At 48.4% G+C, this 14,054-nt stretch overlaps 1 protein-coding gene across 1 annotated transcript in view; it reads left to right on the top strand.

Annotated features, from left to right (window-relative positions):
• The first annotated feature begins 4,847 nt into the window (after positions 1–4,847).
• Positions 4,848–14,054, top strand: part of LOC115586719 (protein MTSS 2) — a 30,980-nt gene continuing 21,773 nt past the window's right edge. The window contains 3 exon segments of the mRNA XM_075488180.1: positions 4,848–5,499; positions 8,102–8,163; positions 8,284–8,357. Coding sequence (XP_075344295.1) covers positions 5,431–5,499; positions 8,102–8,163; positions 8,284–8,357 — 205 coding nt within the window. The 5' untranslated portion in view covers positions 4,848–5,430.

The raw sequence follows: 14,054 nt of genomic DNA, 5'->3' as shown, positions 1-14,054 counted from the left end.
ACACAGATCAGCCAGAGATAGAGGCCGAGGCACGTGTAGAGTCCAAAAAAAAAAAAAAAGAAAGAAAGAAAAGGTTTGAGGGGAGAAGGGAGACAGAAAACCTTCAGCTACAGTACAAACGGGCCACGTGACTCATTTTTATTAGGAACTGCTCGACCTCCACACCAGCTGAGCCCCACACACACACACACACACACACACACACACACAAACACACACCAGCTGAGCCACACACACACACACACACACACAAACACACACCGGGGCCAGACACACAAATAAAATAATACTGACGCTAGAAGGCTATAAACACAAGCATTCATTCACTAAAACAAACAAATAGGGAAACATGAAAACATGCCAAGCCTGGGAAATAATTAAGCAGCATTTCCTCTCTTTAATATGTGGAAAGTATTCTGAGAGGAGCTGAAACAGCTGTGGAGGCAGCTTTCACTGAGATGTTGTCTCGTCTCTTTATCTAATAAATAAAACGTTAAAAAGGTAACTGTTGTGTAAGACTCTCAGCTGAGGTCAACAGGTCACAGGACCGGAGTTACGTATACGCAGGTTTGGAGGGGTTAGTTTAAAACACAGTTACTAGTTACTTGTTCAAGTAACACAATATCACCTCAAAGTAAAATATTAATAACATGACTTGTATTTAATAAGTTAGTAAAATAGAATTGTAATCCTGTTAGTGAGTGAAGGGCATTATGGGACATGTGATGTTGTGGATCAGAACCAACATGGCTGCAGAGGAAAAACACAAGGCTGGTAAATAACATCATGTGATCAAAGATGTGCACATGTTGCTTAAAACTCTTTTATATTTATGTATAATATCATCAATGTGCCTGAATATGAACATCAGTGGCACATTTTCAAGATGTTTTCATTTCAGCCAGAATTTCAGTTTGAAACATTCCGTAAATTAACAAACGAAATAGGAATGAAGAACAGTTTTGACGTTATTGTTCTGTGTTGCAGAGATATACACTGACGTTAGCATGCTAACCAACTAGCTCCGGCCCATAATACCACCTTTTTAACCTTTGGAGATGTCATATCAGTGAGTTCGCTGCTTAGTCTCATAATTTTAAGAAAATGAACTTACAAAATGTCAGAAAAAAGGAAATAGCTATCCACTTGAATTAAAATTTCTCTGTTTAAAGAACTAAAATTAGCATTAACGTTCGTCCTTCCACCATCACCTGTGGTCCCCACCTGGGCGGAAATAAATCCTCAATTCAACAAAAATATTGCAGCTCTACACAGCATGGATCCCGTCTCCCGTCCACGCCTTCCATTTCCTCTTCTGTAAATCACCTCTGTACTGTAACCCCCGAGTATTTAAAGTGGCAGTGTCAGTCTCAGAGTCTACGTTCAGTCATCAGAGGTTGCAGAGCTGACAGACTACAGTCAGCTAATAGGTCACATTACCCGTAGCTACCTGAGCTACTTGCTATCGGGAGCTAGTTGCTACAACCAAAGCTAGCGACAGCAAACAGTCTCTTCAGAAGCAGACGGTGGATGTGCTGCCCCCTGCAGTTCTGGAGCTGTGATTGGACGGTGAACATGCTCGCACTCTCACCTCCTGTCAGCTCGAAAAGATAACTGTTCATTTGTTTTCCTCACAGCCAGAGAACAGCAGCTTGAACTCATTCTGTTAAAATGGATTCCAATAGTGACAAGCCTCCACGGTGGAAAGTAAGGAAAAAAAAAAAAAAAACAGAGGAAAGGAATCAAAACACCCACAGGAATTTCTCCATCACGTTGTATAATCCGCTTCTCTGCCGTCTGCCCTGCATGTTCAGAGCGATCGGTTTCTCTTTCGCCTGCGTGGGATCAATGAAATCGATCTTATCTCCTCGTAAAAGGCAAACCAGAAGCTGCGTTCGTGTGTCATTAAGATTCCCTGCAGGTGAGCTCAGCCTGAAGGGTTTTTTTTACAAAAAGATGACTTACATAACAGACTGAACAGACTCAACCTGCAGATGATAAATCCTGTTAGATTTCACGGTCAAGTGGGCACAAGACCTCAGCGGTGACCTCATCGGGGGAATCACAGCGGGTGATAAACCAGGAAAGACAAGAGCTCCAGCTGAATCATGGGTAGGGCCCCGTCTGAGAGGTCAGAGGTCACAGTATATCACAGAGCCTGACTGTGTTTCCCTTTTTTTTTCGTATGGAGAGCTGCTTCTGTGGCCGGGTCAAGGTCAGAGAGAACCTGAAATGCCATCCAGAAGGAGCAGGAAGTGGACCGAGCCAGAGATTAGAGAAGACAAACAGGCGTTTGCTTTTAAAGCTCCCCACCTCGCAAACCTTACGTAACGCGTGTTACAATATAACACCTAATGTTATCCAGATTTTCAATTATGATTATCTGCAAAGCTGAGTAAATGTCAGACCGGCTCTTTTGTGTTTCCCCCCCCCCTGCTTTACCAAATGATGAATTGTTTTCCCTTCGCCCTCCTCGTCTGAATGAGATGAAACACGCGGCCTCGGCGAGCGGAGGCTGAAAAACAAACAGGCGTTATCGCACGCTGGTGGATGAAAAATGTACCCGGGAGTCATCGGACCCTTAAAGTCGGTTATATAAGCCTTCGAAACTCCTCTGAGTCTCCCCAGCTTGATGCGTTTAGGGCTGATGATTGCTTTCAGTTGCGCGGCGAAACAGAAACCGTCACATTTTTTCCTCACTAAAACCCATCTTAAGGAAACTCTCGCAGACGCTCAGCGGTGTGGCAGAGAGCGCAGAGGAGGGGGGTTGATGGTGGTGGTGGCGGTGGTGGTGGTGGTGGTGGTGAGGAATGTCAGCATCTGTGTTGGGGATATTTTCTGTTTTATAGCTGTTTTCTCTGAGATGCCAGTAAAGCGCTGTGGTGAGAGCGCAGGGACTGGGCTCCGGTCCCGGCCTCCCTACCTCATGTCTGTCCACGTGGGCAGGAGAGGAGGGGGGGAGACACCACGGCAGACATAGTTCCTAATGTAGTCACCGCAACTTAATAAAAGTGGGATTCTGTTTTCCTTTTTGTTCCTGCAGCGCTCTCGTCCCTTGTTTACAGAATCCCTCTCTCATGACAGGATGCCGGTATCTGGTTGCTCTATAAATACCCACAGAAGAAGAAGTCCTGTTGATCTTCCGTCTCAGAACCATGGAGGATATTGTTTCATGGCACAACACTGATCGTGTAATTGCTTTGTAAGCAAACTTCACTGACGTGACCCGAAGGCAGTGAAAGCAGGAGGAAATGATGTGGTGAAAGAGGCAACGATCCCTCCATGTTTGGTCCGTCTGCTCACGTGGGCTCGTGGGCTCGCGGTCTCGCGGCGTGGACGTTCTCCCGGGTCGACACATGAGAGAGAAAGGTGTGTGTGGCAGTGGGGTGACCCCGATCCCCCCCCGTAGCTAACAGACCGGTGATGATGTGGTTAAAAGACATCACGCTCTGGTGGCCTCTAACTTCCTGTCAGCCCTGAACGTAACGTAACGTAATGTAATGTGACTGCTGAACCTCAAATAAACCTAATATTGATCTGCTTTCTCATTATTCTACATGTTAAACCGGTTTGTCGGATGTTTGTGTTATTTAATTATACGTCCGACACACCAGACCTGTAACACATTATATATAGTTTGTCAGCACAGAAGACAAAATGTAACAGAACATTTGGTTTTCACGGGAGGTGAGGCTACGTGATGGACTGCTGGCTTCCAGTTTCTGAAGAAATAATTCAGCTCAGCTACAATAAAACGTTTGGTACATTTGCCCACAATCAAGGATGAAGCAAACTAAACTGTCATTTGTGAGATTTACAGGTGGGTACGACTGACAGAAACAAGCTTTCCGGGTTCCTGTATCCAGTCTTTGTGGTAAGCTAAGCTAAGCTAAGCTAATGTCGCTTTTCCACCAAAATTAGCAGGTTTTTCAAACGCAGGTCAACCAGCTAAAAAACGCGAATTGACCTCATTCCCACTTCCCACCGACAAGTCTGTGATTTTAATCTGAAGCGTTACGATGTACGTCAGTGACTTCACAGCTGTGACAGAGAAGAAAACAACAACACAGCCTTTGTGAAAGAAGCGTCTGCACAACGGTGGACAAATTATTGTGAGCGTCACAACCTTCACGTAGCGACTCGTTTCACTGTCGCAATTTGAGCCATTAGGTTTAATTCTAGACTTTCAATTGTTATTGGACTGAATGACTGTGAACGAGTCTTTTCCTGCTGTTATGATGCTCCAAAATAAATGTATCCACCGTTTGACAAATCTCTCTGACGTGATGATGTAATGACACAGTGTGGCCGTGACGTAAAGGCCTGGTTCACCCGGGTCGAACGTTCAGATCCGAGTCGATAAAAACATGTCTGCTGCAGAGTCAGTTGATGCGGGTTTAAATGCTGAGTTCACACATTCCTATTGCACACAAAGGCCCAACATTAACTGGTTTAAGATGGATTTTTGACTTGAGGAAAAAGGTGATAAAAAAAAAAAAACTTTCTGAGAGAAGCTTCTATCTTCTCCTCTGACTCTGGACTGGAGACATTTTCCCAACATGTTGAACTTTTCCTGTCCGCCTCGTGTTGCCTCGGGCTGATGTTCTCTGTCTTGTGTCTGTTGGCTGGGCAGATGAAGTGATGATGGTCCACATGTTACTGTTAAACGCTCATTAACAGACGCGTGTGCGCGCCGGAGGAAATCCTCCTTCACATCTCAGACGATTGTTCGAGGCTCCACTTTTGTTCAGCGTGGGGGAGGAGGAAGAGAGGAAAAAAGAGGGAGGTGTTCCTCCTTAACCCCTCCTCCTCACCCACTATATGCGAAGGAAGAAAAAAAAACTTGACCAGCCCCCTTTCCATTCCCATGGATCGTATTACTGAAGCCTGCAGCTCTGAGACATCTGCTCCACCGCTAACAACGGAGCGCGTCCCCGCGTCCCAGACCTGCGACCGATCCCGTCTCCCGTGGTGCCCCCTCCTCCTCCTCCTGCCCTCCAACCCACAATTGTGATCTCTCCGTTATTTGTGCTAACGCGGCGATCATGAGGAGCCACGGTGCGTGCGCCCTCCACGTTTTCCGGCTGTAGTGTAGTTCACCCCGGCCCCCTCTGCTCCATCCATCCCGGAGCGAGCAGCCAGGAGCGGCGGCTTCCCTCCCGGTGCCATCGAGCAGGCAGCAGCGTTTCTTTTTGTCTGTGCGGTGCGCAGTCAGGCTGCGGGGCTGTGCGGAGCTGCTGAGAGGCTTCCCATCATCTCCGCTGCTTTTTTATTCGGGGGGGAAAGAGAGGACGAGGAAGGTCGGATGAACAAAACAAAAAACAAAGCTCTCCGCGTCTGATGCGTAAAGACGCGGATATCTGATCCGATTTAGTTTGTTTTTGTTTCGTCTCTCTGCGAGCTTTTTGTTTTGTTTGGTTGTTTGACACCATGGAGTCGGTGGAGAAGGAGTGCGGAGCGCTGGGTGGATTATTCCAGGCCATCGTGAACGACATGAAGGTAAAACACATGTAGATTATTAACCTTTCTGCGGGCGCGCGGTGGCTGATCACAGGCATATTATTATTTTTTTTTAACTGCCTTTGTCTGTTTCACCGGGTCCTCCCCCCCTCCACACACACACACACACACACACACACACACTGGAAACACCGCTGCAGGACAAACTGAGAGATGAAACATGTTTCCCTTTGTGTTATTTGCATAATGTGCAGCAGGTCCCTCAGAGGCTCTGCTCGCATCTAAAGAGTCCAAATCTGTGTGTGAGAACAACTGGTGTTCAGTGCAGCAAAATGTGAACACGGTGGTTCGGTTCAGGGGTCAGAACCTGACCCCCAACAAAAGGTTATGTCAAACAATCATTCATTATCTGACTGTGACAGGAGCGGAGGAGAGATATTGATGCTGCAGGATGATTTTAATGGTGTGCACTTTTTTTCTTTGGTGCCATTTGGCCTCAGACGACTGTTCCTCCTACGCCGCTTTCTCCAGATTAAATGTCAGACACGAGAGGGATGCTCTGACAGAGATCGCCCAGCTGCATCTGCCTCATGCCCGCTGGACTGAAACCGGCACGAAAGGTTATTGATCGCGGCCCGTCCTCGCGTTTGACCCCCCCCGTGGCAGGAAACCTCCAGCTCCAACGATACGCCTGTTCAATATACGTCTGAAACATTCCTCCTCCACCAGAATGATGTCTTCAGACGGCAACTACATGTCTGCCATTATCTTCCTCTCACATGCAAGCGTGTGTGTGTGTGTGTGTGTGTGTGTGTGTTGGGGGAGGGGGTCAAGTGAAGGAAGTTGGAGCAGGGTGGTCTGTTGTTCACGACAACAGATGGAAAGTGTGAACGTATTCATCGGGGGCCCCGGCTGTGGTGGCTCCTCATTGTGGAGGGCGATGACACCGAACAAGAGAAGCATCGGCGTCACTTTCCACCCAACAGATTTCTTATTGATCCCTGGCTCTCCGGGGCCGCGGTGCCTTCGGACCCGACTATTTATGGGCCCTCGTCTGTCGGGCTCCGATGAAATCAGCCCTCGGCTATTGGCAGCGCCGGGCTGGTTTCATATATTTCTCTTTTGTGTTGAGCCAGAGACAGACAGACAGAGAGAGAGAGACAGACGGGGGCTCTTGGAAAGAGGCTGTGTATTGATAAGCAGTGCAGATTGAATGAGAGTGAAGCCCTGAGTCAGCACAGTGTCCACGTCCACTGTCTGAGATCTGACCTCATTCCTGCCGCCTGGCTGGGCCACGCAAGCCTGTCAGACCGGCTTTAACCCCCCTCCGGGAGCGACGCGGCGGCACGGCTTTCCTGTGCTGATCTCGCTGATTGTGAACAATGTTACAGTATGATGCACAATCACCCAACGCGACACCCCGTTTGCAGGGTCGCTAAGTAAACTTTAAAAAGCCTCGGACACAATGCGTTGATACGAGCGAGCGCCGGGCGGTCGAAGGCCGCGGTGAAGCTGCAGGGAGAGGAGGAGGGGGGGGGGGGAAGAATCGGATCAGAAAATCAAGAATTAGGTCAGCGATGGATGTGATGCGTGGGAAAGCGACCACCTTCTTCTCTTTGAAACGTGTCCTTGGGCAACACTTCCAGCCGGCTCCGAGGATGATGCTTTTGACCTCACCCTCCTGTGAATGACGAGGCGTGGGAGGAAGAGCCTCTCTGTCTCCTTCCTTTCCTCTGTTTGTCTCACCTCCCTGGGAGCTTCTGGGTGTGGATGAGCCCCCTCCTTCCCTCCCTCCCTCCCTCCCTCCCTCCCTTCTTCACTGTAGCTCCTCTTTACCCGCTTCTTCACCCTCAGCTGTCTTGGCAGCACATCCCTCCCTCCCTCCCTCCCTCCCTCATGGGAGCCACAGGCCACACAAGTTAATTAGACACCTGTTGGAGTCAAGTGCAGACAGGGAGGCGGGGAAGGAGCTTCATGGCAAACATTTTTGTTGGGGGTGATGTTGGAGGCAGAAAACGAAATGATGGCGACTGTTTCCCAGATCGCACAGTGACTTCACGCGGTCGGGATGTGCGGCCTGTCTCGGCTCCTCGCCATCAAAGCGGCGCACCGGGGTTGTGCCCTTCCTCTCCTCTCTCTTAGCTCCTCGAATGTGTTTCGCGTTTGGCTTCTGCTCTTGCAGCTTAAGGCGGCGTGTGATGATCCCGGGGTAAATCTTATCCAGACTTTTTTCAAAGACTGGCCCGTGCACATAAACACTGGTGATATAAGAGCTTACGCAGATCCAGCGCATCAACACGAGGGTACCAGACTGCAGCGAGGCCGATTGAGGACGATAATAACACGTGTGTGTGCTCTGAGAAATCACGCTGACCTTTTTATAAAAGACAAGTCAGAGCACGGAGCTCGAGCAGCATCCTGTGTTTAACCCTCAGGTCGAGACGCCCTCTTTGATTTATCGCAGCTTTATTCCTGCTCGACGTCTTATTAGTGGCAATTATAAAGAAAACGCTGCAAATCAAGCTGATGGAAATGTTATTAAATGGCACCAGATTGCACGATCTGTTGCAGAGAACATCGTGTCTCCACGCATTTAAACGTCCTTGTCGAGTTTGTTTATCCGTCTCACTTTTCCTTTCAGAGCTCGTACCCTGTGTGGGAGGACTTCAGTGCCAAGGCCACGAAACTGCACTCGCAACTCAGGTGAGACGAGGCTCCAGCCAGCAGAGACGGCTTGTTGAAAAGAAATCATGCACAACATTTACAGACTCAGGTTTCTTTTATGCGGTCGTGCTGCAGTGAACATGTATCATGTATTTGCAGGACCACAATTCTGGCAGCGGTGGCCTTTTTAGATGCCTTTCAGAAGGTGGCCGACATGGCGACCAACTCCAGAGGTAAGCTTGTGTTCTGTACAGATGTATTTGTTCCGTCTCTTGCTGGAAATGTCCAGCTACTCCATGATGGACTTACGCCAGCATCTACTGAAAGACGAGTGCTCGCCGTTCTTCCATCAACACACATTTTTTTCTCTTTTGGATTTATTTTGCACGACCGCTCGCAGGTTCCTGTCGTTGCTAGGCAGCTGGATTCGGGAGGTCTCTCACGAATCCACCTCGGCAGGCTGAAGGCTCTGAGCTCGTGTCTGAACCACCGTGGTTTTTTAGTGTAATCCTGAGAAATACAGTTGAATAACTGTGTGATCTATTGAGTATATTTTTACGATATTTGTGGTCATCATGTGTGACAGGAAATGGAATTTTATTGTGAAGTGTTGAGTGCCGCCCAGGCTCGCGAAAGTGACGATCTACGCCACGCGATGTCGCCATTTTCTTTCTTTCTTTCTTTCTTCTGGGTGCGCAAAGAATCTTGGGATATGTGAGGCCACGAAGGATAGTAGTGGTGCATCCTCCAGAAACAGGGAAAAGAAGGAGCATCTGGAGGAGACTTCAGATTAGGACAACCTTCACACGGTGTTGTGACGTAACTGGCCTTCAAATGCTCCTCTGAAGGATGCAGACCTGAACTGAGACACAGCAACTGTGTGAAAGTGGTCTCATGTCGCCCATATGTGGTTATAATCAGGGGTTTAAATTCAGTTCTTCGACAACGACACGATAGATTATATGATCTGTATTCGATGCAGGAGCCTGCGATCGATATGAGATGATATCATACAGACATTTAACACCATCAGTTACATTTACATCAACTCACACAAAGCGACTAATAAACGATTTGACAATTTTATGACTGAACTCTTCAGTGGAAATATTATTCTATCAAAGTTTCCAGACATTTAAATGGGCAACAATCTGTTCTGATTCATAATACAGAAAGGAAGAATTACAAAGTGAAGGCGTATCTCAAAGATCGGCGCCGATATGAAACAATGTTCTCACTTTGCATCGATGCTGTTGGATTGTTTATCATTGATTCGAGTTATCGATCCAGATGGATGCATCATTTCACCCCTGGTGGTAACAGTAAGAAGATAAAGATGGCCGCTTCAGATGGTGATGGACAAACGGTTCGTCCAGTCACCTGACATTACATATTAGAAAGTGAATTGTGGCACAAATATAACCGAAGAAAACTCGTCGACAGGCAGCAGCAAAGACACAATTCTGCCCCTGTAAGATGGTGGAAGTGAGGGGCAGATCGGGGGGGGAGAGTCGGCTCAGAGAAGTGAAAATCTGAGCTTATTGTTTCTTCAGTCTTAATGAGGTCTGCTGATCTGCTTTGTCACCCTGCTAGTGGCAGCAGACAGGCCGGCATGAGAGGCGGCTGATTAACACAGATTTCTCTGGAGCTGATCGTCGACAGCAGTATGTAGGTCAAAAGACCCTGCGGAACCCGGAGCGCCGTGCGATGGTTCCCAACACACACACACACACACACACACACACCGAGGATATTCAGAGAGTGACAGCCGGTCACCTGACCTCGCAGGTCACATGCCAACATGCTTTAAAACAGCGCGCGCTGGCACAGCCCCTCACTGACCGCTTACCGCAGAGAGAAAGCGGCTAAAGATGAATTTGTGCCGCGGCGTTCGCACATTCTCACCAGCTTTTTTTTTTTACTCCGGTAACAGAAGAGTTTATTGCCGCGCCGATAAATCAAGTCACCTCAAGTGATTCCTGATGCGAGCGTGCGTGAGCGGTGCGAGATGAAAACGAGGTAGGCCGGGGTCAGCCTGCTCGATGCCGGCAGCTGGCAGCGCCGCTTCAATAAAACATGGGGATAGACTGTTCAGGCGGGGCAGGGCTTCAAAGAGAAAGACTGTCTACAGTAAAAATGGAGGAAAAACATCAGAATGATAGACGGACCACGGAGAGATGAGAGAGGAGGGCGTATTGAGTTTTACAGCTGGAGATGCATGAAATCCTCAGTAAGTGTGTCAACCATACGCCCACTCACTCTTCTGCTCCTCTCCCAGCGACATTAAACTTCAGGATTAACGTCATCCGTCTCAGGCCGCGGACTGCACGAGGGGCGCCGGGACTTCTGAGCGACGAGAGACTAATGAAACACGCGTTAGATTAGTGCTGATGAACGTTTGATGGTTTTTAAACCTCTCGGCTGGTTCGTGTGATTGTAAATCGGAAGTGGTGGTAGCGGCGTAGTCGGTTCGTTGTCACTTTGGTTTTGGCACGACATGTCGCACAGATGTCCAGCGGTGCTCGGAGGATGAACTGGAATGACTTAAGTGATAGCCTGGCTCTACATCCAGTGAGTTTTGTTCAGCACTTTCACTTTGTTGTGAGGCAGTATAAGTAGGCGTGCACAGTCCACAGCTCAGCGACGAGCAGATCCACACCACCAGATTCATGCAGCTGGATTGCTCTGGGGGACGAATTGTAAATAATGCAACATGAGTTATAGTTAGAAACATGGAGGATGAGGAGTTTAAACCCAAAAAAGAACCATCTTTAATGCAATATTGTGTTTATTGGTACAAATGGGGAAATTCACAGGCTTTTTCAAAAGTCTGGGCATCGAAAATGCCTCAAATATATCGAATTTCAAACAATTGTTTATCATTCTGTACCAAACTTAAATACTGAGGGAGTTAATCTCATGAGTGTCAGTGAAAAAACACCAACTTGCACCCAGAGACCGGCTCACCTCGCGTACGTGTGATGTAATCTTTTGTTGGTATCGAAGAAAGTGTCCTTCAGGAACCGTTATCAAAGTCAAGGTGGCGGTGTTTGGTCTCAGTATCGCTTCTGTCCTTCTTCTAGACATTTAATTAGGAAATAATTGAAGGTTAAATGATTGCAGACTGCTGACTAGAGCTGCACAGTGGTCGAAATATGATCAAAATCACAACATGGCCGAGTGCGATATCCAAATCACAAGAAAAGACGGCGTGCGAGAATCTGCTCAGAGAGCGTGAAAGATAAAATATGTGACAAAACAGGATTATAATAATAAAGTAGTGCAGAGCTGCAGAGAGGCTCTGGCCCGCACGTCTTTTCCTCCAGATGGAAGAAAAGATGTTCTGTGTGATGCAGACTGTGAATAATGTCACATCATCAGGATTTTAATTGAAGGTTAATAGTTTCTTCTGTTGAACGTGTGATGCAAAAATGATTCCAACTAAAAAAAAAACTGATCGTTTGGCTGTCGCAGTATCTGTCAAAATAACTGCAGCATAATGGTTTTCTACCACACTTTGCGGTCCTTATTTTCTATCTTCTGTTCTTTTATTGTACAATATTTTCAGTTGTGTGTGTGTACTCGGCAGTAATTGGGGGGTGTGGACTGTCGTAGTAATTGTAAAAGACTCCCGATAATAATGTGGAGCAATCTGAAGGAGGCTGCACAGATTCAATACGCTCTTAAACAGCAGCACCACTTCACTCCCACTCCTCCCGTGGGAGCCGTGTTAGTCTTTGCGTGCTCGGAAAAACCCGGCAATTAATTTGGCGGTGGGAGGAACGCCGATATTTATTGGAGCCGGCTGGAAGTGGAGTGGGACCTTTTGATCCCCCGGGCTCTGTGGACAGTAGCCAAGGCAACTTTTCCCCCCTCGCGCTGACACGATGTTGAAGGTATCCTAAAACATGTCGTCATCCAGATGTTTGACTCTCTGCGCCTGCTGACTAACTCGAGACTGTTCAGGAAACGGAGATGCATAAATAGACTTCAGAGATTACTTAAGTTTCTGTCCCTCTCCCTCTTTCTATCTGTCTTCCTCCACATGTGTGCGTGGGCCTGTCGGCCTGCAGCGGTCATGTTTGTCTCGGCGTCTGCAGCACCATATACGGCTGATTGCACCGCAGGAGACGGCCCTCAGCTATGAACTGTTGGCAGGCGTCGGCGTCACCCCGATTCCCCTCTCGTGTTTGGGGGACGAGCTACAGCTGCTGGCACAGCTGGAGGTTTCATCGCGCTCCTCGTCTGTTTCCTTTTAATCTACCTTTGACACACTCACCCCATCACCCCTTTAACTCTCACACACACTCCGTCCAGACGGTTTGCACGTTTCCCTGCCAAAGGAAAGCGACATTTTCCCCCTCTCGTCCAGCGCGTTTTGATCGGTCCAGAGAGAGAGAAGCTGGTGAAAGAAAGAGGATTTTATGATTTCCTGTCCTGGACTTTTTGTTGCCGTCTCTGACTGTGAGGGCAGAGCTTTTCATACATGCCCATAACAGCTGTAATATATTTGAGAGCTCCACCTCAGACATCCTCCGCTCTGTGTTTCCCTGCTTAAAAAAAAAACATGCCCCGGTCTGCGTTCGTGTTTCGAGGCTTCCTCTTGCCCGTGTCGTCCGTTTTTAGAGTTTACGGTCACGGTCATGGCGTCAGCGTCTGCGTTTTATGAAGCAGCTGGGGGAGTCGGCTGCCAGCAGTTTGGCACCGTTATCCGACAGCGCTGTTGCTCTAAGCTGCGCCGATGGATCTGTGTCTAAAGGCGCGTCTGTCTCCGTGAACTGGCAGCGCACATCTGGGTTCAATCCGGTCCGCCAACCGGTCTATATGGCATCAATGCATTTAGAGGGTTTCAGCCTTTCAAAGATAAATGTTTCATGTTTCAACACCCATCTTTCCCGGGACTTAGTCTGCGGCCCTGCAGCCCTCTGGGGTGTTTTTTATTTTCATGCTGGTGAGCCTAATGGTTTCTGGTGTGTTGTCTGGACCGTTTCTCTCCTTGAAGTGAAATTGTTGTGTGATGTATTTAAGAGGAGAAGAGTGGGCTCTGTGTTTGGTGTTTCCTTGTTGCTAGGCTGGATGACATGTGTGTTTTCAGTGGAAGATTGACTTCATTTTTTTCCCATTTTTGGACATGGTTGAGTTAGATGGAGGTCAGTAGGAGCCAGTAGTCCACAGCTAATGGTCCGTCAGGGTATGAGATACAAGCTCCGTATTTTGGAGCGAGGTGGGTCCGGGTGGGGGTTGTGATTGCAGTGGGATTTCCACAGCTCTGGGTATCCAGGCTAGGCAGAGGCGTTTAGCTAATCCTCTTAGCCCCACTCTGTAACACACAGACACAGCGTGCCTTCCCTTCCCTTCCTGATCAGCCACCCCCAGCTTTAAAAATTCACACTCTGGGATCAGCGGCCAGACTGCGACACGCTGCAAGTTCAACACCGATGAACCTTCCTCTCTTTACATCTGTGCGCCAGAGCCTGCAGTCTGCAGACACCATTACACACACATAGACACAATGTTCCAGTGCGTCTGCTTCTCTTTCCCTCGCTCGACGCTTTGCCCAAACTCGGTGGCGGACTGGAGGTATGCTAGTAGATCAGTGTCTCAGCGAAGCGGTAATCTGCTTGGCCTCCTGCGCTTCTCTGGGCTGGCAGATGGGACGGATATCCCTACCCGCCATCTGGACAGCCTGGCATGGACGAGATGCGGTCGTGGCCTAGTGCAGGGCGAGATCAGGGGATTACTGTCGTCCACACTATCCCAGCGAGCGCGGCTATTTTTACGGACATGTCAAATAATGAGAGTGCGCCCATGTGACCCGCGCCGACATCCATCAAGCTCCACATTTCATGTTCCGGCCTGACGTGAGCCTGTATTGTACTTAGTGTGTACAAGGGCAGGGGATGTTATTTCTCTGCATCTTATGCGGGTTT

Source organism: Sparus aurata, chromosome 8 (assembly GCF_900880675.1).
Source record: "Sparus aurata chromosome 8, fSpaAur1.1, whole genome shotgun sequence".
NCBI classification, from domain to species: domain Eukaryota; kingdom Metazoa; phylum Chordata; class Actinopteri; order Spariformes; family Sparidae; genus Sparus; species Sparus aurata.
This window is presented reverse-complemented; position numbering and strand designations above follow the sequence as displayed.